The 23720-nt window shown below is 51.6% G+C and overlaps 2 protein-coding genes across 6 annotated transcripts in view; one reads left to right on the top strand and one right to left on the bottom strand.

The window, feature by feature from the left end:
* SRRD (SRR1 domain containing) overlaps positions 1-925 on the bottom strand; it is a 5222-nt gene extending 4297 nt beyond the window's left edge. The window contains exon 1 of the mRNA XM_038373216.2: positions 790-925. Within this exon, the coding sequence (XP_038229144.1) occupies positions 790-923 (134 nt within the window). The 5' untranslated portion in view covers positions 924-925. The remainder of the gene's footprint in view (positions 1-789) is intronic.
* HPS4 (HPS4 biogenesis of lysosomal organelles complex 3 subunit 2) lies at positions 904-23720 on the top strand. Of its 5 annotated transcripts, none has more exons than XM_043498288.1 (15): positions 904-1042; positions 2237-2961; positions 4176-4266; positions 5176-5301; positions 7089-7196; positions 8273-8389; positions 8525-8619; positions 11478-11550; positions 12635-12671; positions 13439-13535; positions 14166-14274; positions 14426-15115; positions 18485-18617; positions 19875-19983; positions 22251-23720. In XM_043498288.1, the coding sequence occupies exons 2-15, from the start codon at positions 2921-2923 to the stop codon at positions 22420-22422; spliced, it is 1998 nt and encodes a 665-aa protein (XP_043354223.1). In that variant the 5' UTR covers positions 904-1042; positions 2237-2920; the 3' UTR covers positions 22423-23720. The 5 variants fall into 5 exon arrangements, with proteins under 5 accessions (XP_043354223.1, XP_038229122.1, XP_038229121.1 ...); XM_038373194.2 differs by having other exon boundaries at positions 5158-5301; XM_038373193.2 differs by having other exon boundaries at positions 1041-1410; positions 5158-5301.

Here is a 23720-nt window from a genome sequence, read left to right as displayed (position 1 = left end):
CTGGGGGGCCGCTGTGCGGGGAGGGGGGGCGTTTGGGGCGGGGTCTGTCCCGGGGCAGAGCAAGAGCTGCATGGCCCGGGGCAGGAGCCTGGTCCGGGGGGAGGGGGGGGCAGGAGCCCGGGATGGGGGTTGGCCGCGGGGGGGGGGCAGGAGCCGAGGCCGGCCGGGGGGGGGGGGGGGAGGCCCAGGGGCGGGGCAGGAGCCTGGTCCGGGGGGAGGGGGGGCAGGAGCCCGGGATGGGGGTTGGCCGCAGGGGGGGGCAGGAGCCGAGGCCGGCCGGGGGGGGAGGGGAGGGGAGGCCCAGGGGCGGGGCAGGAGCCTGGTCCGGGGGGAGGGGGGGGCAGGAGCCCGGGATGGGGGTTGGCCGCGGGGGGGGGGGGGCAGGAGCCGAGGCCGGCCGGGGGGGGAGGGGAGGGGAGGCCCTGGTCCGGGGGGAGGGGGGGGCAGGAGCCCGGGATGGGGGTTGGCCGCGGGGGGGGGGGCAGGAGCCGAGGCCGGCCGGGGGGGGAGGGGAGGGGAGGCCCAGGGGCGGGGCAGGAGCCTGGTCCGGGGGGAGGGGGGGCAGGAGCCCGGGATGGGGGTTGGCCGCAGGGGGGGGGCAGGAGCCGAGGCCGGCCGGGGGGGGAGGGGAGGGGAGGCCCAGGGGCGGGGCAGGAGCCTGGTCCGGGGGGAGGGGGGGCAGGAGCCCGGGATGGGGGTTGGCCGCGGGGGGGGGCAGGAGCCGAGGCCGGCCGGGGGGGGGGGCTGGGCCCGGGGCCGCTGATGACCCGGGTTCGGCCCCGCACTCACCGGGCCTCCCGGAGCCGGCGCTGCACCGCCCCGCTGTGCCCGGCCTCGCCGCCCGGCCTCGCCCGCTGCCCGCGGGCCCGGCCTCGCCTTAAGCGGCCCGCGCAGCGCCAGGGCCCGGGCCCGGCCTGCTCCATCCCTGCCGCTCCGAGGGGGGGTCAAAGCTGTCCCTGCCCGCGACCCGTAGAGGGAGGGTTGGTCACGTGCCGGCGTCACGTGATCGGCGGGCCCAGCCGCGGAAGTGGCTTTCGCTCAGGTAGGTGCCGGGCGGGGCGGGCTGCCCGGGGCTCGCGGGCGGGGCGGGGCCGGGGGCGGGGCGGGGCGACTGGAGCAGCAGCGGGGCTCATGCGGCTCTAGATGGGGCCCGGGCGGGGTCCGCTTCCCGCTTCCCGCGGAACGTTTCCTTGGTGACCAGGCGGTCTCGCGACTCGGCTTACGAACAGCCCGGGGCCTGCAGCAGCCGCGGGCTGGGCTGGGGCCGCGCCGTGCTTGGGACGGAGGCCTCAGGAAAGTGCTCGAGGCGCTTCCGTCGTGGGCGCTTCTCTCCCCGGGTCAGCTCTGAGCAATGCCCAGGCCGGGGTGATGGGGGAGGTGCCACGTCTCCGCCGGGTAGTAAAAGCGGAGGTGAGGAGCCCCCTGTAACTAACGATCCTTAGCCGCTGCTCGCAAGAGTTGGGGCTTAGCCCTGTTCGGACTGAGTTCCCTTTGGGTTCACTCCATTCTGCTCCCTGAACTCCCTCTGCGGCGCGCTGCGTGGTGACTGATCGTTCACGTCCTGTCCTAGTCGGGGCCTAAGGCTTTTATCCTGGAGGTTGCTGACTTTCAGAGGTTGAGGGGGAAGGGTTTGGTATACAGAACTTCTCTTACTTGCCTCACTCATCAAACTTTTGATAGAGCCCTTGGATGAGAGGCAATAATGAAGGGCTACCACTAACTAATGGGAGTTAGGAAAAAACTTCTCCTGTGAGCAGGCTTTTCTGTTATGGGGGTTTTGTGCCTGTTCTGAAGAATCCGACACTGGCGACTGTTGTACACAAGGTAGCAAGCTAGATCGGTCATTATTGATCTGATCTGCTATGTCAAATCAATCCCTATGTTCCTGTTGTTAAGATGGAAAATCATATTTGGTTCAATTAAGTGACCAGTGCAGCCCTTAGATTAGCTGTTCCACCATTTTCCTAGCTCTTTGTATTTCTGTTAGGAGCCTTTCTATCCGATTATCAGCAACATGCATGATTAAGCCCAGAAATAACCAGATGATATTCCAAGCATATTAAATGTAACTTTGCTGTTTAAATGGAAGGCTTGTTTCTGTCCCATGTCTCACTCATGCACAAGTTAGTTCTGTTGTTGAACACTTGTCAGCTGCTCTCTGTAGGATCACGGGTCAGTTGAGCAAAGGCATCCAAGCATTAATCCATTCATTCTTTACTCTTTTTCATCCTTCTAGGATTAGAAGAGCAACAATCAACACTGGAGACCACAGAAAAGCGTTCAGCTTTGTATCACAAAAGCAAGGACTTATTCAAGGAACTGTATCTTCAGCAGAAGGTCTCTAAATGGGAGCTCCTGTGAGAGAGTAATTTCTGTGTAGTGATGACTTTTTGAACAGATGGCCACTTAAATACTAAAAAACTTGAAAGAACCAGTGTAGAGTCTTGAGATCTGCTTATTGTAGCTCTTTGTTTCTGATGACCATATTCATGCTTTCTGTAGCTTTCTGATCCATTGCAGGCACTAAGATGGTTTTCCTCCTGTTTGGAAAATTTTCATAAAGTAGCTTTGTTGGTTCAGTCTCAGAATTGATTAACATAAGTTTTGAAGAGACTTTAATGTTGCCTAGGCTCTGCAAGGTTTCCATGTAGCTATTGTGGGATAAACCTCCAAAATGAAGGCACTTTGGTGGATTTACTCTTCATGAAAATAAGCCACAAGGATCACTATTGACATCAGTATTTGAACAAAATCTCCAGTATATTCATCACCTAAAGCCAAAACCCACTGAAGTCTCCACAGTCTGCGTTTGTGGAACAATATTTTTACTGCTGAAAAAAATGAGCTGTTTGCATCACTTGCTTTGGAGGAGAAACCGCTCCTGAGGGCGATGAGACATGATTAAGATCATCTGATGTAAATGGCCAGCCCCACTTTATCAGAACCTAACTCAGCTTCTTGGTGAGTAGCACTCATCGTGCATGTTCTTGAGCTGCAAGGGAATGTTGCATGACTGACACAGAGGACAGAATGGGCCTCTTAACAACATGCCAACAGATGTGCATGCACATCATCTTAGCATGTTTGAGTCATGTATAGTGCCCCCATGGCATCGGAACTGGAGAGAGACTCCCTGAGGTGTTGGTACAAGAATCCCTCAGTCTCTGGCTAGTTGCTGCAGGGTCGCAAGCTATAGATTGTGGGCTCTAAAGTGCTTGTCCCAGTAATATGTGAATGCCACATAAACACTGATTAATTTTATCCTCACAGGGACATAATTGTCCCCATTATACAGGTGGGAAACTGAGGCAGAGAGATTAAATGACTGGCCTCAGGCATCATAGGGAATCTGTGATAGAGGCAAGGATAGAACTGAGATTTGATTCGTAATGAAATGCCCTACCAACTTTGCTATCTCACTGGTGAGGCATTCAAGAAATGCTCAGGAATGCTCTGAGAGCCCAAGTTTAGTCTCTGCTTTTTGGTGGAGAATAACTTGTGTCCTTTAGCTTCACCTTTTGAGTTGCATAGTCCTCTCATTCCAGACTTCATGTGGTTTAGTTAGCACTCTTTGTAACACTCCTGCTTGCGGTCTGTTATGAACAAAGTTTATGACTGGAATATGCAGCCTACAATGAAAACAGTAGCTAAAAGACTTCTAGTAAATCAGTAAGGACCCGTCACTGGTCAGGAGGAACCTCCCATTTTACATGCTTTTTTGCACATGTGGAGTCGGTTCAACATGAAGTAAGAGCCCATGAAGCTATTGGAAACCAGTCCAAGCTGCGTGTAGTTGAGAATTTTTCCCAAATACGTAGTGATAAATGCTCTGTGCTATCAGACTTGGAAAATAGGCATGGATTTGTGATCCTTCTCCTCTAGGCTTAACCATGGGTTTACTGTCATCTATTTTAAACCCAGAAAGTTGGGAGAGTTTAATAGCTCAGATCCTTGGAGTCTTCCTTCTCCACCCTGATTCCATCTCCAAAGTAACTGGGTGAGGCTTCATGCAGGAATGATGCACGTCTGCCATTCCTAGTTTTTTAAACACTTGTGTATTGCACCATAAATAGCTGAGCTCTGCTTGAGAGAATTGGGGGGTGGGAAGAAGTATCATTTTGACTTGGTTGGGAACAGCAAACATCTTCCATTGTGTCAATACTTTGGTTTTGCAGGTGGAACTACTTTTTCCTTTATGATGGTTCAAAGGTAAAGGAAGAAGGGGATCCCACAAGAGCTGGCATTTGCTACTTTTATCCCTCTCAGGTAATGCCTGCTTCCCCCGTCAATTGTCTGTCTGTGTAGAGCTGCACACAATTTTATATATAAAGTACATGCAAAGCCAACCTTCTGTTCTTGGAATGGTGGGGCTTGCAAATAGCAGGGTTTGGTTAAATTTTGTTACTTTGATGTTTATAAAAGTGTTTTTATTTTTATTTGTATTTTTAAGGCACCTAATTAGAGCCATGTATGGTTCAGCTCTGCCAACATATCTCAGTCTTGATCCACAGCACTCCTTGTTTTCCAGCCTTAGGCCCCCATGGGTGCACCTTCAGTGCAGTAACAGACCATGGCACGGCCGCAGCTGGCCTCGGTCAGCTGACTTGGGCTCATGGGGCTGAGGCGGGAGCCTGGGCTATGAAACTCAGAGATGGGGGGTGGGTCTCCGAGCCCAGGCTTCAGCCCGAGGGTCTACATGGCTGTTTTTAGCCCCGTAGTCTGAGCCAGCTCACTCAGGATCTAAGGCTCAGAGCCACTGGATTTTATCGCAGTGTAGACGTACCCTATATGGCTCTGTGCAGCCCACCTTATGCTGTTCTTTAGCACTCTGCTATTTCGGTTATGGGCCTCTCCATAATGCCCCGTTCTGTGGTGGTGATATGGACAAATATCCCCTAGGGATAAGACTCGCTAATTCTTCTTGTTCTCTTGGTAGGGTTACTTGTGCTTAAATAAGACTTCAGTCTCAGTGACTGGGATGAAAAGTCAGTGCATTGTGCGTGGTATTATCAAGCCTTTGTTCCGTATAGTATAGTAAACACCGTCAGTTACTTTATCATCACCAGTTCCATCCTGCTACGGTGTAAATGTGGTGCCTTTCCAGCTTGCCAGGAATGCTGCAAAATTCACTCTTCCCTCCTCCTCCTCCTCTCACAGACTCTCCTTGACCAGCAGGAACTGCTCTGTGGACAGATTGCCGGAGTGGTGCGCTGCATAACGGAGATATCCAGTGCTCCCCCAAGTCTCATTCGGCTGAGAAAGCTCAAGTTTGCAGTAAGGGTGGATGGCGAGTATCTCTGGGTGAGTTACAACAAACAGGAGGCACATGAGGAGCTCGAATAGTAAGAGAAAGTATCTACTGTTGTATCAAACTAAGTACAGGTCCAGCAATGGCTATTAGCCAGGATGGGCAGGGATGGTGTCTCTAGCCTCTTTGCCAGAAGCTGGGAATGGACAACAGGGAAGGGATCACTTGATGATAACCTGTTCTGTTCATTTCCTCTGAGGCACCTAGCACTGGCTGCTGTCAGAAGACAGGATATTGGGCTAGATAGATGGACCTTTGGTCTGACCCAGTATGGCCACTCTTACGTTCTTAGGGCAGGGGTGGGCAAACTTTTTGGGTCGAGGGCCACATCTGGGTGGGGAAATTGTATGCAGGGCCAGGGCAGGGGGTTGGGTTGCAGGAGTGGGTGCGGTGTGCAGGAACGGGCTCGGGGAAAGGGACTGGGGCAGAGGAGGGGTGTGGGGTCTATGCAGGGGCTCCGGGAAGGGGATTGGGATGCAGGAGGGGGCGGACTGCGGGAGGGAGCTCAGGGCAGGGAGCTGGAGTGCAGGAGGGGTGTGAGGTGCAGACAGTGGGCTTAGGGCAGGGAGTTGGGAGGCAGAGTGCAGGAGGGGTTCAGGCTCCAGCCCTGTGCCGCTTACCTAAAGTGGCTCTGGGGTGGCAGTGGTGTGCACCGGGGCCAGGGCAGGCTCCCTGCATGCCTGCCCTGGCTTCACATGGAGCTGGGAAGTGGCCAGCACCATGTCTCTGCACGGCCCCGGGGGGCAGGCAAGGGCAGAGGCAGGCACAGGGCTCCGCGCACTGCCCTTGTCATGCCTCCAGGTACCTCCCCCAAAGTTCCCATTGGCCACGGTTCCCCATTCCCGGCCAGTGTGAGCTGAGGGGGGCGGCCTTGAGGCAAGGGCAATGCACGCTCTCTTCTTCAACCCCATGCGCCCCCCCCTCCCCCAGCCTCCAGGGACGTGATGTTGGCCACTTCTGAGAGTGGTGCAGAGCCTGTGGCACCATGGGGGGGCAATCCCGTGGGTCGGATCCAAAGCCCTGACGGGCCAGATCCGGCCATAGGCCGTAGTTTCCCCACCCCATCTTAGGGTGCTCGTGGCAATGGCCTGGCAGCATTCAGTTGAGACCTGCAACTGTAGGATTCAACAGCTAGAGAGGATTTGTGGGCCAATGGAAATGGTGTGAACTAGCTGAAAACAGAGCTCCGTGGAATGTAGCTTAGAACAAAGAGCTGGGATGCTCGTTCCCTGCTGCAAAGCTCATTGGCAGTGATGGTGGACTTCTCATTTTAGGGGCATATCTGGTTTCTCTGATGTGATGTTCACATGCTCTGAGAACTGGCTCGTTCTCAGCTCATTCAGTGGGCAGTCCCACTCAGGTGGGGTAAAGCCCCGCTCCAGGAAGCTCTCCCGAACAGGCAGAACCCCCCCCGAAAGTCTAGTTACTTTCATGGATTCTCAGAAGTTTGGTGCACCGCCTTATTCCCTGTGGAGGAATTGGAAAGCTTCTTCTCGAGTTCATTAACTAGTGAACTGAGCCTTGAAGTATTCCGTTTGGGGAAGATGTTCTCGGCCATTTTAAACATTAAATTAGAGGTCAGGCCCCTGAGATTGTGAGGGAATGGGTAGAATGTGTCTTCAGCTCTGGCTTTCTACCTCTGCTGCCGAGGCCCCCCTTGCTTTTCCCCAGGCATATGGCTACTTAGGGGGCTTCCCAAACTGAGTTTTGGGGAGTGCAGCAGCTGTTCGCTTCTCCCATCACCTGACTGCTTCAGGAACTTTTTTTCTGTGTGTTGAAGGTGCTGGGCTGTACCATTGAACTCCCTGATGTCAGCTGTGGACAATTTCTGGATCTACTGATTGGACTCTTCAGATTTTACAATGGACCAGTGTGTCATGCTTACATGGTAATTGCTGATTAACAGTGTTGGGTGTCTCAGGACAAGGGCATGGATCTCTCTGGGAATGGCTGAGGCCTGCCCAGTTATGTGGAGGCTGGTATATGTCCTCTGGCCCTCCTGCCACCAGTGCAGGTCTGAGATCACAGGATCACAAGCTGGGAAAGTCCTTAGGTCCCATCCCCACAAGGCAAGATCAGTGCCTAGAATCTCTTTCCTATGTTGTTGTCATCAGCGTCCCAAGTGATGAGGCTCCTCCCACTTCCTTTGGGAAACGACCCCACATATGACCTCATGGGAAGATTCCTTGTGTTCAGCCTGAAGTCTCTTTCTCTTGTGCCCCCATCCTGTCCCCACCCAGGTGTACATCATTCCTTTTGCTCCTTAGAACTTAGGCCTCTCAAATAACGTAGGTGGTTTCCATTCCCCTTAGCGAAGCTACGCAGATCTAAATCTTTGTTTCTCTAGTCTCGCTTCACTTCTGCATATCTTTCTGGCTCTTAGATGCCTTCAGATTTGGGAATGGTGTTCCCAGATCTGAATGCAGTATTCCAGAGGTATGCAGAGAGAGAGTCTGGCAACTTCCTGCCCCAGGACAAACTGCTGCTGCATGCCAAGGTGCAATCGAACGTCACGTGCGCTCATCTTCCTGCCATCCATGTTGCACACTGGACTGCGAGGGTGAGCTGGATGATGTCCGAGCTCTCTCTTCCCTCTGTTTGTCTAGTGAGGCTCTCCGCATCCCATCCCAGGTTGGAGGGGTCTTTCTCTACCTGGTCTCTGTTTTCAGTAATGTAAAGCACAGTGCAGACAACTGAGATTGAGGGCTAAGCTGTATCTGATCTGTGCTGTCTGCCCTCTCTCGTCCAGCAACAGTAAATCCTCTGTAGGCTGGACTTTTGCTGTTGGGCAGACTGGGTTCTGTTCCTGGTCTTGGTTTAGTGTTTTGGTTGAAGTTTCAGTGAAGAGTTGCTGCTTAGAGACATGCTTCCCTGAAATAGTCGCACCTAAACACCTGGGCACTCTGGATCCTGTGTCAACTCCAGCCATGCATTGTCTAACAATGGGGATTCTTTCTACTTCAGGTGTTTTCTCGGGAGGAGCTGAGCACACAGTGGGACAGGTACATTGAACATATTCAGAAAAACACCAGTGACCTGCACAAGATCTTCAATTCCCTTTGGAACTTGGACAAAACCAAGGTAACTCTCCTGATCTCTGCAGGGTTCAGCACTCAGTTAGCTTGTTATACTGAGACGTGCCCTAGATAGTTCTGTTTGCTCCTTGGATTATTCCCCGGGGTTTGATGGTTTGATTGTGTTCCTCTCCCTGCACAGGTGGACCCCCTGCTGTTACTGAAAGCAGCTCTCATCTTGCAGACCTGCCAGCGTTCACCTCAAGTGTTGGCAGGTTGCATCCTCTACAAAGGCCAGTGAGTAGCCAAGGACTTCCAAGCAGTCACTGTGATTGTCAGTTCTCAGACAGAGTCGAATGCAGGCAATCCCCTCCTTGGGCTATACAGTCCAGTGCTGCTTTCCCAAGCTTCCTCGGGGAGGGGAAGCAGAGAAGGGTAGCGGCTGTACCTCCAGATCTGTCCTCCGGTTATTAACGGGGACATTACTTACTCTATACACTCTCCATCTTCAGATATTTTTCTAACTGGGTAGATTGTTGTCCCCAAATATACCTGGGGAAGCAGAGGCCCTGAGGGGTTAAAGCTGGGGTTTCAATAGGCTCCTAGTGAATTTCAATGAGATCTGAGCGCCCAACTCCCTTAGGCTCATTTGGACAGATATTCAGTGTTTCAGAGCAAGTGAGCTCTTTGAGGCAGGGAGTTTCCCTACATGTTTGGACAGCATCTCGCACAATAAAGTTCTAATCCAGTTAACGTTTAGGTGTTACCACAGTGTACGTTTTAAATAATAAGCCATCAGCGGTATAGCTGGGAAAAGAATCCAGGTGTCCTGACTCCCTGGCATGCTCTGTCCACTTGATCTAGGTGCCTGTTTTATTACAAACATCACATGACAGAAATGCCTTTCACATGCCATTCAGGGTGGCTGGGGGACAGGCCCAACTAAAAGTGTTTGGGGTGAACTGTTGCGGCTGCTTCCCTGCTCAGTAGGTGACATGTCCCTGAGACGCAATGCTTTCCAAATGCCACAGTCTGCAAGATCCTCATTTAAAAGCCTCCTACATCTGTACATGTAAATGTACCAACATTATCCTTTCCCCTTTCTTAGCCTGCTCTTTCCCTGCCTTGCCAATAATGAGTGAGTTTGCTTAAAATGACTGGCTTGCTGGCCAGATGACACTATCCACACTGACTGAAATGGATGCAGGAAAAGGGAGCCTGTATCCTCCAGGAGAAATGCTGGCTTTATTCAGCCAAAGATTATCTGTAGACAGTTGAAGACTCTACACCTGTGGCATTGTGCCAGAGCAAAGAGAGCCTCTGGGGACAGATGACATCCTGCAGAGCCAGGGGATTAGGGAGTTCAGGCATTTCCCTGTGACAGAAGTCAGTAGGTCCTTCGCCAGAAGCACTCGGTGTCGTATGTGTCAGTGACACATCTGGCAAGAGGTGGAGACTTGCTTTGCCATGAGTGCATCTGACGAAGTCCAAGTGAGTGATCTCGGAGCCCGGTCATCCTTTTTACAGGAGTGGTTTCACACACACAGCTAATCACACGGGATTATGTTTTGTCTGTAGTTCTTAGCATCCAGGCAACTTGTTGCAACTGCAAAACCCGTATGGGAGTGGAGATCTGGCTTGAAACGGTCTTATGTTCATGTGCTGTGTCCTGCAGGCATGTGTGAGTTACGCAGAGCCTGGGTGCCCTTGAACTCCCCATGGTGGTCCCATCACTGACATGTGCCTCAGTCTTCTCCAGCATATTGATTTTTCTCATGGGCAGAAACTCTTTTCTTGTGCAAAACTCCTCTAACCAGAAAGACTGTGGGCGACTTGGCCACCAAGTTCCTCGCAACATCTTCTAGGAATCCCCAAAGAGACCCCTGGGAACTCATAAGCCTCACCCCAATGCCACAGAAAGACAGCCTTGTGTTTAAGTCAGACTATTCCCTCTGCAGAGTCTCTTGCAGAACCTGCTGAAGGGACCAGACTGATCCTTTCTCTGATGTGCCTGCAGGAAAGGCCAGCGTCATGAATGCAATAGTGCTGGTTTTCATGCTCCTTTCCTCTACCAATACCCAGCTCTGCAGTGGGAGTGGTGAGGGCTTTGCCTACACAGGGTTTTATTTGCCTTGGATCACTGTTACTCTTCACTCACCAAAACCAGGCCCCCAACAAATGGTAAATACCCAGCAGGGAAGTTCGCTTTTGCTGATCCGGAGTGGAACTGATCCAGTGTTCAGTAACAGCAAATTGTCCCTAAAGGGCTGCCCTGCCCATCTGTCCATAGTACTTTACATTAAATACCCCATCCCCTCACCCGCCCTTCAGACAAAATGTGCCCCAAGAGCAGGCAACCCCTGCTTTATTGTCTTGTCTGGTTTTGTCCTGGAACCTCTTTGCCATGGCCTGTCAATCCACAGGGAGTTGTCTGGAACATCTGTGTGTCATGCGATGTGAGGAGGCCCCCAGTGCAGGGGACAAACAGACGTGGGTTTGAAGCATAGGGGGTGCTGGGTAGGACCGTGTATGTTATTACCTAGAGTGCTCTGTCCGCTCACAGGCACATCCTAGCAGCACTAGGATCTGGACCCTGCATGCAGACTGTAAGGTACAAGTGTTTGTGGGAATGCAATGAGTTCCTGTGTGCTTTGCCAGCGGAGCGTGGTTTCCCCTTACTCGTCTCCACTCCTGGGACTGGCAGGAGTGTCTCAGGGTTTCACAGATCCATGGGTCATTACTGCTGCCTGGAGGTGCTAGTTTGACCTCAGAACATACCTGTCAGTGTGTGCTGCACTTCCTCTTTTCAGTTCCATGAAACCCCTTGGGTTCAGCTGGGGTGTCTGTGTTCGGAACCTGCTGTCAGGGTGGGGCAAGAGCAGAGCATAGCTCCCCCCAGTGAGTGTACTGGGGTGTGAGAGTAAGAACCACAGCCCTGGAGAGTTGATACAGTGTAGGCTTTGGATCCTACTGGGACTGCATGGGCATGAAACTGGTCTGAGCAGCACCTGAAACCCTGCTCTGAACATCTGTGGCTGCCCAGTTTGAGTGATACCCTGCATCTGCCTGCTCCATTGAACTAACGGGGAAGGGGTCCTGAACTTCAGCAAGTGACTCTGCTCATGGCTGGTTGTGTTTGTGTTCTACCCTGCTAGGATTGTGAGCACACAGCTTCCACCTCCTCTCACTGCCAAGGTTCTCCTTCAAGGAACAGAAGCTGCAGAAAAGGTATGTTGTTAAACGCCAGCCCAGCGGCATCAGTACCCAGTCTGCGAGTTACTTGCACCATAGATCCAGCCGACACTTCATGCTGATGTTAAATGGTTCTACTGTGTAATGAAATTTAAAATTCCTGTTGATGCTCAGGAGTCAAGTCAGTGCTGCTGTTCTTGGGAGCTTTTTTCCTGTCAATATTTTGGCTATTGAATTCTCTTCAAGATGCCAAAAAGGATCAATCACCCTGGGATTAACCTGGCCAAAGACTGCTGTTTAGCAGCATGCAGAATGAATGAACATAGAGATCACCTTTCACCACCACTTACATTTGCTGAAAAATTAAATGCTTATTGTGTGATTTCAGTTCTTCTTCCCAAGAAACAAGGGGGAAATGCTCATTGCTAATTGTTCTTAAAATCATAATGGGAGCCTGGAAAATGTCCTTTGCTAAATTGTAAACATGTGACCTAACACAATTTGATCTATAAAAATATATTCAATAAATAGATCTATTACTTATTCTGTATAGTAACTTCTTAGGTGAGTATCCCAGCTCTTGCATCAAAATAACTCTTAACCTTACCCTACATCTTATTGATCTGTTACACTGACTGTTTAGTTGTCTTTAATGTTTGCTATTCGTGTGTAATCCTTTTGTTTACTTGTTCTGTTTGTTACTAAATTCATACCTTGTTCAAGAGGCGTTATGCTTGCAGATCTGTGTGCAGTTGCATTATGCCACTGGATTGGGAAAGCATCTGTTGCATCTGCTTTGACATTGGTTCCGGGAATAAACAAGGACTGTGCCCTGCCATATTTATGCAGAGACAGTCAGGGCTAGATTGTGATACTTTTCGGCATCTTGTGTCATATTTTGCTTCCTGGGTAGCTCCACTGAGCTCAACATGGCTCCCTGAGGAGTAAGTCACTGTAGAACATGAGTAACCTTAGCACAGTATTGCCATCAAGGCCTGATATAGAGTTCACTGCAGTTGATGGGAAGATCCCCTGAGATTGGTCCTGTGTGAGCGCCTGGTGGCTAATGTTGAACACAGTCTTACTGTAGGCCAGTGATAACTGTGTGCTTTACTTTCAGAGCATACCTGGAGGTGGGGAGGTGCTGCAGGAGCATGGTAAGCCACACTAGTCGCACAGTGTAAATGGGGAACTGCATTGGAGGAGCATATGGCCCTTTGTGGGCCTGGTTTACCTCAGCAAGCCCAATTTTACCTCTACTGCCATTAAAACATCACAGGGCAGATCTTCATGCTGCTTCCAGTGAAGCCACAGCTAAAGTTCCAGGTGCATCCATTTGGGTAGGACAGTTCCCGCCCGGACTGTGTTAAGTGGGTATTGTGAGGTGGATCTAGGCACTATTTCCTCATCTAGGGGCAGGTTCTCCCACAAATTTTGTGGACTCCTTAACAGCAGATGTGTGTAACTTCAGTCCCACACGGAGATGTGTGTCGACTTGGTCAGTGACGAAATCATGAAAGCAGAGGGTGTGTAAAGGTTGGGGCATAAGGCAGGAGTTCAAGTTCTGAACAGCGACTCGTAACTTCTTGACTCTGTCCTTAGTCCCTTTGCTGAGTTAGACCTGAGAATATCCAGCTCGTGTCGGGCAGCTCGTCCTCTGCCCTCTCCTCACATCCTCTCCTGTGTCTCTGGGACAGTCAGAAAAGTAACAGGGTATTTAACTGTGCCTAGCGTTGTTTGCTAAAGTGATCAGGAAAAGGCCGCCTGGCTAGTCCTGTGCCATAGCCTGGCACAACCAGGCTGCAGGCCTTGGCCAGAGGCCACCTTCCTCTCCTCCTACAGGAGGTCTTTGCACTGATGGAGTCTGGTGTCTGTACAAACATTTTAATTCTCCCTGGGTCTGTGTGTGGTTTTGCTCTCGCAGATCCCGCATTGCCTCAGGATGTCTGCATCCTCCCAGTTTCTCTAACGGACGGTGAAGCCACAGGACTCCGGGACTTTCCAGTAGAGTGGATGACTAGGTAGGAAGTGAATTTGTGATGTAGCAAAAAGGTCTTCTCAGCAGCTGAGGCCATCCCACTGCAGAGCCAGGGCTCACTAGCTTCTGCTGCCCTCTTCCCCAAGAATAACATGAGCCCCAAATAAGGGGGTACTGTCAAGTTGTTAAAACTACCATCGTCTGATGCTTGTTGGGCTGGATAGCTCTAACTGGCTGGACTCCATCCTCTGAGGAAAGGGCTTGAGCTGCTCTCTGCTGCTGTGCTCTATGTAAAGCAAAACCACCTCCCCGCCTCAGACTGACAGACAGACTGTGCTGTCATCTCTAGGCCCCTGTGCTCTGAATAAAGCCTCTGTGCTTTGTGCTTGAGTGTACGGCAGCCGCGTTCCCAGGACAGGTGATGGGTCTGTGCTGCTCTGCAAGTCCCTCACTCTCCACCTAACCTTACAGTGAGGATCCTAGAGGTTCGAGGTGGGCACAGCCTATGAGATCAGCCAGCCCCTCCGTTGCTGGGGCAGGATTTAATCTCCGATGGAGGGTGGATCAGGTTTTGAACAGGAGACGATTGTTTTTTTCTGATCGTTCCTGGCCCGATTCCCCAAGTGACTGCTACTTACTGGTTAACCGAGTGTCTAATTTTGTCTCCTGTTAGGTTGCCCACATCTCCAGCAAACCCTAAAGGATCTAAGATCACCCTCCACTCACGGGCATTCTTGGATTCGGCCCGGGTTGATGAAGTCCGAGGCCAGCATGTCCTTGTGGTGAGAGAGCCCCCCGCCCCCCCCTCCCCAGGCCTCGGGCGCTGCCAAAGCAAAAGATGCTCTGAATCCCCCAGCTGGAACCTTGAGCAGCCCAGGCAGCAAAAGCCCGGTGTTGAGTTCTACCCTGCTGAAACCATCCCCTCTATTGCAGAGAGAGCTGGGAGCCCTGCCCAGCAATTCCAAACTGCCTGCTGCAGAGCGCACTCGAGGCACAAGTGCGGCCCTGGGGTCCTCTGACTTTCCAAAGCCTTGTGCCCTGGGGCAGGAAGGTGGAAGCACTACGGAACCTGTAACCAGCTCTAACACTAGTGAGCGCATAAAGTCTGAATGCTGCAGCCTCCAGAGGCGTCACACAGCCAGTGGCAGCCACACCACCTGCTATCCTTCCAAAGAGATGAGGAGAAGCAGCTCAAGCGAATGTGACAATCTGTCGAGTGTAGACAAACAAGACACCAGCAGCCAAAACAGAACCTTCAAAAGAGGAGATGGAGCAACCAGGGATGACGCTTCCGGGCAGGAGCCTCTGCCCAGTGCTGTACGGTTGGGGCAGAAGTTCCCTGCTGAAGATTGTGGTAGGAACCAGTTTCCTGTTGCTGAAGTCCAGGAGAGCCTACGCAGTGGCATTGCAGAAGGCCCAGGCTCTCCCAAGAGCAGAGACAATGGTTTGCCTTCACAAGTAACTACTGGGATGGACTGTCTAGCAGCAGTAGATTGCACAGTGTCAGGCAGTCAGGCCAAGCTGGTTAAGATGATCTTGTATGTTCACAGAATTAAAGGGTTAGTGCTCTTGCTGCTGGCGGAGGAGCAGTTTAAGGATGACCAGGGGTCCATTGAAGATGTGGTAAGTAAGAAAAAGGTTGCCTTTTTAAATTAGAAAATGTTTCATATACTTCCTGTCTTGTGGCAGTGTGGATGGTGGCCAGAGCTGAAGAATGGGAGTTGGACTCCTGAATCCTGTTCCCAGCTCTCCCATTGGTTGCTCTGTGACCTTGGAGAGAAGTGTCTGTACCTCCAGGTACTTCAGCTTCCTCCAGCCGACCTCACAAGGGTCTAGACCGTCGTTAATTAGTGTTTATAGATGAGCAAAGTACGAATGTTGCTGTGACTGAGTAGTTGTAACCTCTGACTAAATAGCCAGCCCTACTCCAGCGTCCCAAGCAGAGATCACAGGGTGGCTCATGCAGGATTCCTGGTCTATGTTCCACTGGAGGCCCTAACCACATGCCAGATGCTCATGCAATGTAGAGCAGCAGCAAAGAGCTAGCCCTGCTTCTGAAGTTTAATTCCAACCTTCCGCGTTACGGTTGTGACTCCAGAGATACCAGTGAGTTGTGTGTCTGGCAGCAAGTCCATCGAAAAAGAAACAGAGTTGAATGCGTGGCTGCTCACAGCCCCATGCAGCTGGCTTCCTTACCCACGGGGCCTGGCAGGTTGGTGTCATTCTACAGGGGAGCGGTGGCACATGATCAGAGGGCATCATGAGGGCACAAGGTGGGGACCAGAACCCAGTGCCAATGCCTCTCTTGCTGCCTCTGTTGGCTTTGGTTAGTGTGCGGGCTTTACTGTCCAGTGGTGCTATGCAGTGAAATGCTCTGGGCTGCTGGGGAAGGACACATCAGCTGATGCCATTTCCCTAAGGCATTAGAGTTTGCAGAGCTAACATCCAGGCTGGGCCACTCCCTTCCCCCAGAGACATTGCCCATGAGTAACAACCTCATTTCTTTAGCTGTCACTCAATCCCAGAGTGTTAAGCCAGCTCCCAGTGTCCATTGCTGTTTTCATTCTGAATTGGGCAGGACTCTGAGCTGTGCTCAGTAAGATGCAGGACTTGTGACCTTCTGGCTGTCACCTTGTAAACAGAGGTGCCCCCTCAGTGCAGTAAATGAGGAGTGACTCACCAAGAAAGGGGCATGCTGGAAAACCAGCCAAGTGCTTGGCAAGTGCAGTGCTAGCTTTCTCTGTCTCTCTCAGGCCAATTCCACCCCACCCATGGCACCTGGGCCCCACATCTGATTCCCGTTTGCTGGGGGTGCTGTGGCACTGCAAGCTGGTAATGTGGTTCTGCAGATGGCTCTGAGGGAGTGTGTGTTCACCAGCTCTGCAATGCCTGATCATGTCCTGTTTGGCCACAACCCGGCTGGCTGGAGACCTCTGTCTGCTCCACCCTGCCTCCTGGTCTGTTTGTCTCACTCTTCAGTGAGAGAACAGCTGAAAGGGAAATCTGGCCCAGCTAACCCTGCCAGTTTGTGCCTTGTTTTTAAATTGCCACTTGCTAGCTGAAGAGACACCTGGCCCACTTCTCCCCTTGGAGTCCATGCAAAAATTCCTAAAGCAAGAGAGGGGGCCCATGAAGAGTCAAAAGTGCCTTACCTAGAGCATTAGAGACTGTGATTGAGTGGGAGGCATCGAATAATCGGTATCCCCATATGCACTGTTTAAGCTGGGTGGGTTGCATTTCTGTTGGGCAGTGAATACGGACGAGTCCCTTTCCTTCTGGCTCTCCTGCAGTACCATACTGCTGTTATGCGTGGGTGGTGGATGTTGTAGAGGACTGTTAACCAAAGCTCTTCCTGTTGGAGTTGAATCGTTTAAACACCGGGTTTGATCTTAAGCTCTTGCAACTGCAAAGCCTGTTTTTACACTGCCTGAATTTTGGGCCAGACCTGACGTGACGGGGTCCCTTTGGCTGGACACTTCCTCTAGGTGCAGGATACTTGTTGGTCCCTGATGGCAGAAACACACCCTCCCAGCTGTTGTCTTAGGTGGGATTGTGGTCTAGCAGTTACAGCAGGGGACTGTCAGTCAGCCTCCTGGGTCCTAGTGTTGGCTCCATCACCATCTCTGACTTTTGGCAAACCACTCAGCCTCTCTGTACTGTTTATCCATCTGTAGAATAGACTAACCGCCAGCTCCCAGGGGCATGAAGCCTGAATGAATGAATGTGTATAGCTCTGCGAGGTCTTTGAATGCAGACACCAGAGAAGGCCAGAGCATTCTAATCACGTAGCTTGATAGGCACAGGAAGTGCGGACCATCCCATTTCAGTGGGAGGGTGTTTCTGTGACACAGACCCTCAGGGCAGAGCAGAAATTGTCATGCAAGGTCTGTCTCTGTGCAGACAATTAGAAGAATCTTTGGATTTATCCCTTCATTCTGTTCTACAGAAAAGAGAACCTGTTCTGAGACCAGCAGGGTCATGAGTAGAGTTGGTATCACCAGCATGGTAAATGGAGGCTTAATCCTCCCTGCAGCTGAGGAAAGAACAGGGATAGCCTTGGGGGTTAGAAAACTAATCTTCCTAGCATTTGACAGCCAGCAGGCAGCAGACTGCAGTGGGAGATCTTGTCCACCCGGCCTCATCCAGGCAGTTCAGCCTGTCTGTGCACCCCACTGTAGTAAGAGACAAAGGGGTCCTCCTGTGTCTTGTTGGGCAGCAGTCCCATCGGCTAATGCCCAGTCTGAGGCAGTGTGTTCTTGGGATCAGTGCTAGCCCGTGAGTTATTTGTAGAGGACCTTAGTCTGGGGTGCTATGGTTTGAATGGAGTCGGGGGCAGAAGGGCTGTTTCCACAAGCCCATCCAGCTCAGTGAGGGGAGGGTTAAAACACCCTTTGAAGCTGTGAAAAGCTCCATTGTCTGGAGGGAGAGTGGAGGCAGTGGGATGCCCAGGGGCAGGGTGCATCTACCACCTGGCTTCTGCAATTAAACACAGTTCAACTGTATTACACTATAACCCACCTAACACTAATTTTCAGTTACAGTAGCAAGTGGCTTCACCATCCCAGTAATCAAAAGGCTATTCAGTTACTGCCAGAAAAAGTAGCAGACAGTGCCTTCTGAAAATGGGAGCCCCATAGAGAAGCACTGGGAGGTAGTAAAGTCACTGAGTCTTGCATCCTCCCATTGGTGAATTGCAATTGGTGCTTGAAAGGCCCTTTTCCCCCAGTAGTGTCCTTTGCCAAACCCCTTGTGTCACTGACTTGTGGGCCAATGAATGGACGGAGATCCACCAGTTAATACCACACAGGCCACCAAACAGCCTTGAGGTGATAACGCTTCCAGATGTTGGCAACCTGGGCTGGATTAGACCCAGCATTTCAGGGGTCCCTGGGGTCATTTGCATGTCATCCATGTTTGTTTTCCAGGCGGGTTACAGCCCTTGTTAAACAGGGAAATCTGCTCTGATGCAAGTTTGTGTTGCACTGTTTGCAGTATCACAGCAGTCTGGCTTCTCTCAATGGCCTGGAGGTTCACCTGAGGGAGACTTTGCCGAAAGACCATTCCTCTGCAGCCAAAGCCACCTACAGCTTTACTCACTACGACTGCATTCAGAACGTACTCACAGGTGAGGGCTTGTCTTCGTGGTTCTAGGGCTTCCCGTTTTGCAGTACACCCAGAAGAGGAGTTAGACATGAGAACGAGCTTTGCTTTAACTTTCATGCATTAACATCTCATGCTCCAGACATTTGCCTGAAACACTGTTTGCAGTTAGCACAGCCCCGGCTCATCCTTCCTTCAGAAACAGCCTGGGCTCCTGCTGGGTTTAAGATCCCACTGGCAAAGGGCTCTGCTCCACTTGTGTGGGGTGTGTTCTTCCTGTGCTTGTACACAGTGATCATAGTCAGAGGTTCTGATAGTCTGTGATCAGCCTGCACCAGGCTCGAGCCAAGTGCCAATGCGAGAGTGGGCAGGAATCTGCTTTTGGGCAGTCTCCTTTCCAGGGCAGTAATGATTCTGCCTGACTATCTCCTAACGGCTAGATCACCAATATGTCTTGAAAGCATCTCTTTCCCCCAGTGGTGTAACTTCCCTCCCCGCTCCCGGGGAATAGCAGCACAGGGCACTTGTCAGCAAGTCTCTGGCTGTGAGGAGGGACGATGCTGGACATAGGAAGCAGGTGATGGAACAGTGATATGGGACTGACCTCTTACACTGCAAGCAGCAGCCCATGGCAGCAAGGCTTAGAGCCCAGATTAACAGACTCTGGCTCGCAGGGCTTGGGCTACCATGCTATAAACAGATGTGTAGATGTTACAGTTCTGAAGCCCACCTCACTCCCTAGGGTTCAGAGCCTGAGCTGCACTGTCTACCCAGCTATCTTTAGTTGTCAAGCCAGGCTCGTAGACTATAGCCCTGGGCTGGGTAGATGTTCCCTTAGGCCAATGTATAGATCCCAGACCACCTCTCCTCATTCCAGTCCATCCTTATGCCTCCCTTCTCCTGACAGCCCCACAGACGCTAGCCACACACCTTCTCCAGCCCAGAAGAGGGGGACTAGGAAAGAGAGAGACCAAATGATTCTATGCAATCTCTGCCTCAGGATTTCCTGGTCACTGCTCCACCCTGTCCAGCCTCTTGGATCATAGTCTCTTTGGGAAATTACTTTGGCTTTATAGTTGTGCAGTGCTTGAGGACTCTGTGAGCCAGGAACATACCTTCATCCCCATCATGCCAGCATCGAGTCACATGGGTGTTCCTTTGGCTCTATTCTCTGACTGCCCCAGCAGGGTGCAGAAATCCAGCATCCTCTCCTCCTGACCCAGCTGGGGCAAACTACCCTGCACAGGCAGCTTCCTAACCTATCCCTCCTCCTTCTCTGCAGCAAACCTGCCCCAGATACCGGGCGCTCAGCATCAGCACTTCCTGAGAGCTGCTAGTCTGATCCATTCTGACTTCAACCAGCTCCCGACTGCTTCTGAAATGACAATCAGGTAAGGGCTGCCTGGCGCCCCTCCTCTCTTCAGCCATGGGAGCTGCTCACTTCCAGAGGTGATAGGGTGAGGAGGAGAGTGGGGAGCACTTCAGAACACGCTTGCATTTTAGATGAGGAGCTTGAAGCTACTTGTCTGCAAGAGGTACAGTTGTGCTGGTTGGAAATCCCGGCCCACAAGCTCTGTGTAGGACCCAGGAGAGCCAGGCAAGGGAACCTTACGAACTCCGTTCTAAGGCTCATTGTGTTCTGCACGCTCCATAATCCTAGAGCTGCCTCTCACCAAAGGCCAGTCACCTCAACTCATTTCCTGATGTTCAGTAATTCAACACAGGCTGTTTGATTTGCTGCCCACAAGGAGGGCTGGGTGCTGTGTATCTAGGCCTGATCTTCCTAGCAGAGTGACTAGTGCCAAAGGTTTGGATGAAGACGTAGTGCTAGAATGTTGCCAATTCCTGGCACCATAAGGTTCTAAGCTACAGCTTTAAATATAGCTGTTCCTAGTAAACTTGTGTCTTGGCATAGAGCCAAAGGCGCCTGAAATTGGCAGTCTAGATTTGTTTTCTTGCATGGCTTGTTGGGTTGGAAACAAGCTGTAATGTGTGTGACAAACTAAATTCTGATGCTGCAAGCAAGATGATCTTATCACAGTCAGAGCCTTTCCCAGTGTCACGGTCGCTGCCTCCACCCTGTTCCTTTAATTGATCCCAAGGAACTGTTTCCGTTTGCATCCACACCAGCTGCTTGGCCTTCACAGCCATGCCTGCACTTCCATGACTGCTCTGCTGCCTTATTGTGTTAGTATTAAGGCGTCCTGGGAAACTCTGAGCAGCTCTCCCTTGCTGCCCGTGCCCAGAGGGGTGCACACAGTGACAGCAGCAGCACACGTGGCAGGAAGGAGGAGAATCCAGGCTATCTGTTTACACAGGCATGGGTCCACACTACAACAAACCAACCCCTGTGTATTAGATGGTTTTAGGCAGCAAACTGTGAGCCAGCCTAGGCTTCTGACGGGGGACCTGCTGTGAGCTGCCAGGGCTGCTACCAGTGTGGTCAGTGCGTTAAGTTGATACACTGGCGAGGGGTCAGAGAAGAGCCATGAGAATGATGAAAGGGTTAGAAAACCTGCCTTCTAGTGATGGACTCAAGGAGCTCAATCTGCTTATCTTAACAAAGATCAGGTGAAGGGGTGACTTGATCAGTCTGTAAGAACCTCTGGGGGCACAACAATAAGACTCTTCAGTCTAACAGCAAAAGATAACACAATCCAGTGGCTGGAAGTTGAAGCTAGACAAAATCAGACTGGAACTAGGGTGTAAATATTTAGCAGTGAGAGTAATTCCCCACTGAACAATTCACCAAGTGAGAGTAGAGTCTCCATCACTGACCATGTTTAAATCAAGATTGGATGTCATTCTAAACGCTCTGCTCTAGGAATGATTTGGAGGCAGGTCTCTGGCCTGTGCTGTACAGGAGGTCAGACTAGATAGTCCAATGCTCCCTTCTGGCCTTGGAATCCAGGACTCTATTACTGTGGGGACAGCATGCATAGAGACACACATCAGTAGCTGGCTACAGACCCCATGGAGAGAGGGGCTGCCACCTAGAACTGGCTGGCTGAGCTGTCCTGCTAGAGTTTGACATGCAGGTGTGAGTCAGACCAGCCTTGGGGCACAGTGTCCCCCGGAACAGCTGGTCGACATCTTCATGCTGGCACCCTCCTGCTTCACGGGTACTGTGGGGGGGAGCCGCTCCCAGCCAGCAATAGGGACTCTGCCTCCTCCAAAGTAGGAGGCTGATATATGTGCGCAGTGTTTATCCATCAGCCCTTGGTGTGCTAGGTTTGCCTGCCAGCTAGCCAAATGAATGCTTAGGAGGGTGACTATCTGGTGTAGCTGTGGCATTGGAAGGGTTAATCCCAGCTGACTGGGTGGGGTGGGGAGGAGAGGTGGGTCTTTTCTCGGAGGAGATCAAGACCTGTCTGATGGTGGGGCACCTTGCCAGCCTTTTGTTTTCCCAGGGCTTAGTACGTGATATTTGTTGCTCACGCTGTCAGACATAGGTGCACCCTGCTCTTATGAAGTGGTCCAGCAGGAGGAGAGCCAGTTGGGGTGCCCATGCCTCTGAGAGCACCCTTTATTCTAGTCCTTGGAGCTGGCAGTTTAGCGTCATGCTCCCATGTGTTCTAATGGAACTTGTGAAGACCATCAGGGTGCTTGCTTCTGTCTCCCAGAGCCTTGACCTTTGCTTTCCTTCCTGCCCCGATAGGAACGCCTCCACTGCCATCTATGCCTGCCAGAACCTGGTCCAGGAAACGTACTTCCAGCAGCTGGCTGCTCCACTGCGCAACTCAGGGGTTCCCAACCCTCATGACAGTGCGTTCAGCTTATCAGGCAAGGCCAAACAAAAGCTGCTGAAGCATGGGGTGAATCTACTCTGAGTGTGGTTTGACCACCTGGAATAGCCTGCTCAAATCCAAGGCAGAAGAAGCTCTGTCTCTAATAAGCTAAAATGCCAGGACTTTTATTCCATGCCAGCTGCTCTTTAAAGAACCTGGGGGCACAAAGCTTTATTTGCGTGTCGTATCCTTGGTTGGTTAAACAGTGAGTAACCTGGAGCCACTGAGTGCTTTACCTTTGGGATGGTGTTCTGTATTGCCAGGTAACCCAGCAAGCTGTGTGCTATGGGGCCACTTTGCATTGTCGAGGTCTGGTATGGTGGGAAATGTTGACTGTTACCAAAGAATCCACGAGGCAGATTTCAGTGGCACAGTGCGGCTCAGGACTCGCTGCTGATGCACCTGGCGTGCCTTGACTGAAAGCGAACAATTTGCCTGCTCTCAGCTGCACAGGGTCACGGGTTGCTGTGCAAAACCGGCTTTGTGAGCTGCCTGTCGCTGATTCTTGCTGTGGAATTCCTGTTCCTACGCTCCTTGTCAGTCAGACTTTGAATTATTTACACCTCTGGAGCTACAGAAGTGATTCCGTCACCAGGTAGTGCCTCACCTTGACTTAACAGTGCTCTGCATGTTGTCAGACTAACAGGAGTAGAAGGAGAAACTAACAACTCTCTTGCAGTAACATGAAGCACTTAGGTTTTTATCACAGCAATGTCTGGGAGGTCTCCTAGTCCCGCCATCTGTCTTCAGCATTCCTTACTTCAGCGAGCTGCTTAACGCTGGCCTTCCAAACTGCTCACCAAGAGCAGAAAACCCCTGTAACCTGTTGTTTCCCCGCAGCATCCCTGCCTTTCATGAGTGCCATTACGATGTCCATGTACAGCCCTGAACACACTGTGCTCACAGCCTATGGTGCAAGGCCCAGGCCTGGGCCCTATCTGCACCCAGGACTTCGGTCTGTCTGCCACTCCTCCTATGGAGACACTTTTACTGCCAAAGCTGACCTTGCCTCCTTGCTTTCTTGCTACCTCCCTGAATTCAGCTCTGCTGTATTCGCAGAGCCCATTAGCTGATCAAACAAAAAAGCTTTTCAGCTCCTCTACAGCTGCCATTTTTGCTAGATCAAACTAAACTTCATTTTTGGCAACTTTATGGATTGCATTAGATTACCAATTAAGGCAGCGTAGATCTGAGCCAGGTGATTGACACCTGTCATCTCTCTGAGACCATTTTGTGTATTTCACAGATTGCAGCTGCTCTGTGCATGACCATCTATGTGGCAGTTGAAATAAAGTAAAATAAAGAGGAGTCCACAGGGCTCATCCATTCACTACTAGTCA

The sequence above is a fragment of the Dermochelys coriacea genome, chromosome 15 (genome assembly GCF_009764565.3).
Source record: "Dermochelys coriacea isolate rDerCor1 chromosome 15, rDerCor1.pri.v4, whole genome shotgun sequence".
NCBI classification, from domain to species: Eukaryota; Metazoa; Chordata; order Testudines; family Dermochelyidae; genus Dermochelys; species Dermochelys coriacea.
The sequence above is the reverse complement of the archived record's forward strand: the minus strand, read 5'-3'. Positions and strand labels throughout refer to the sequence as shown.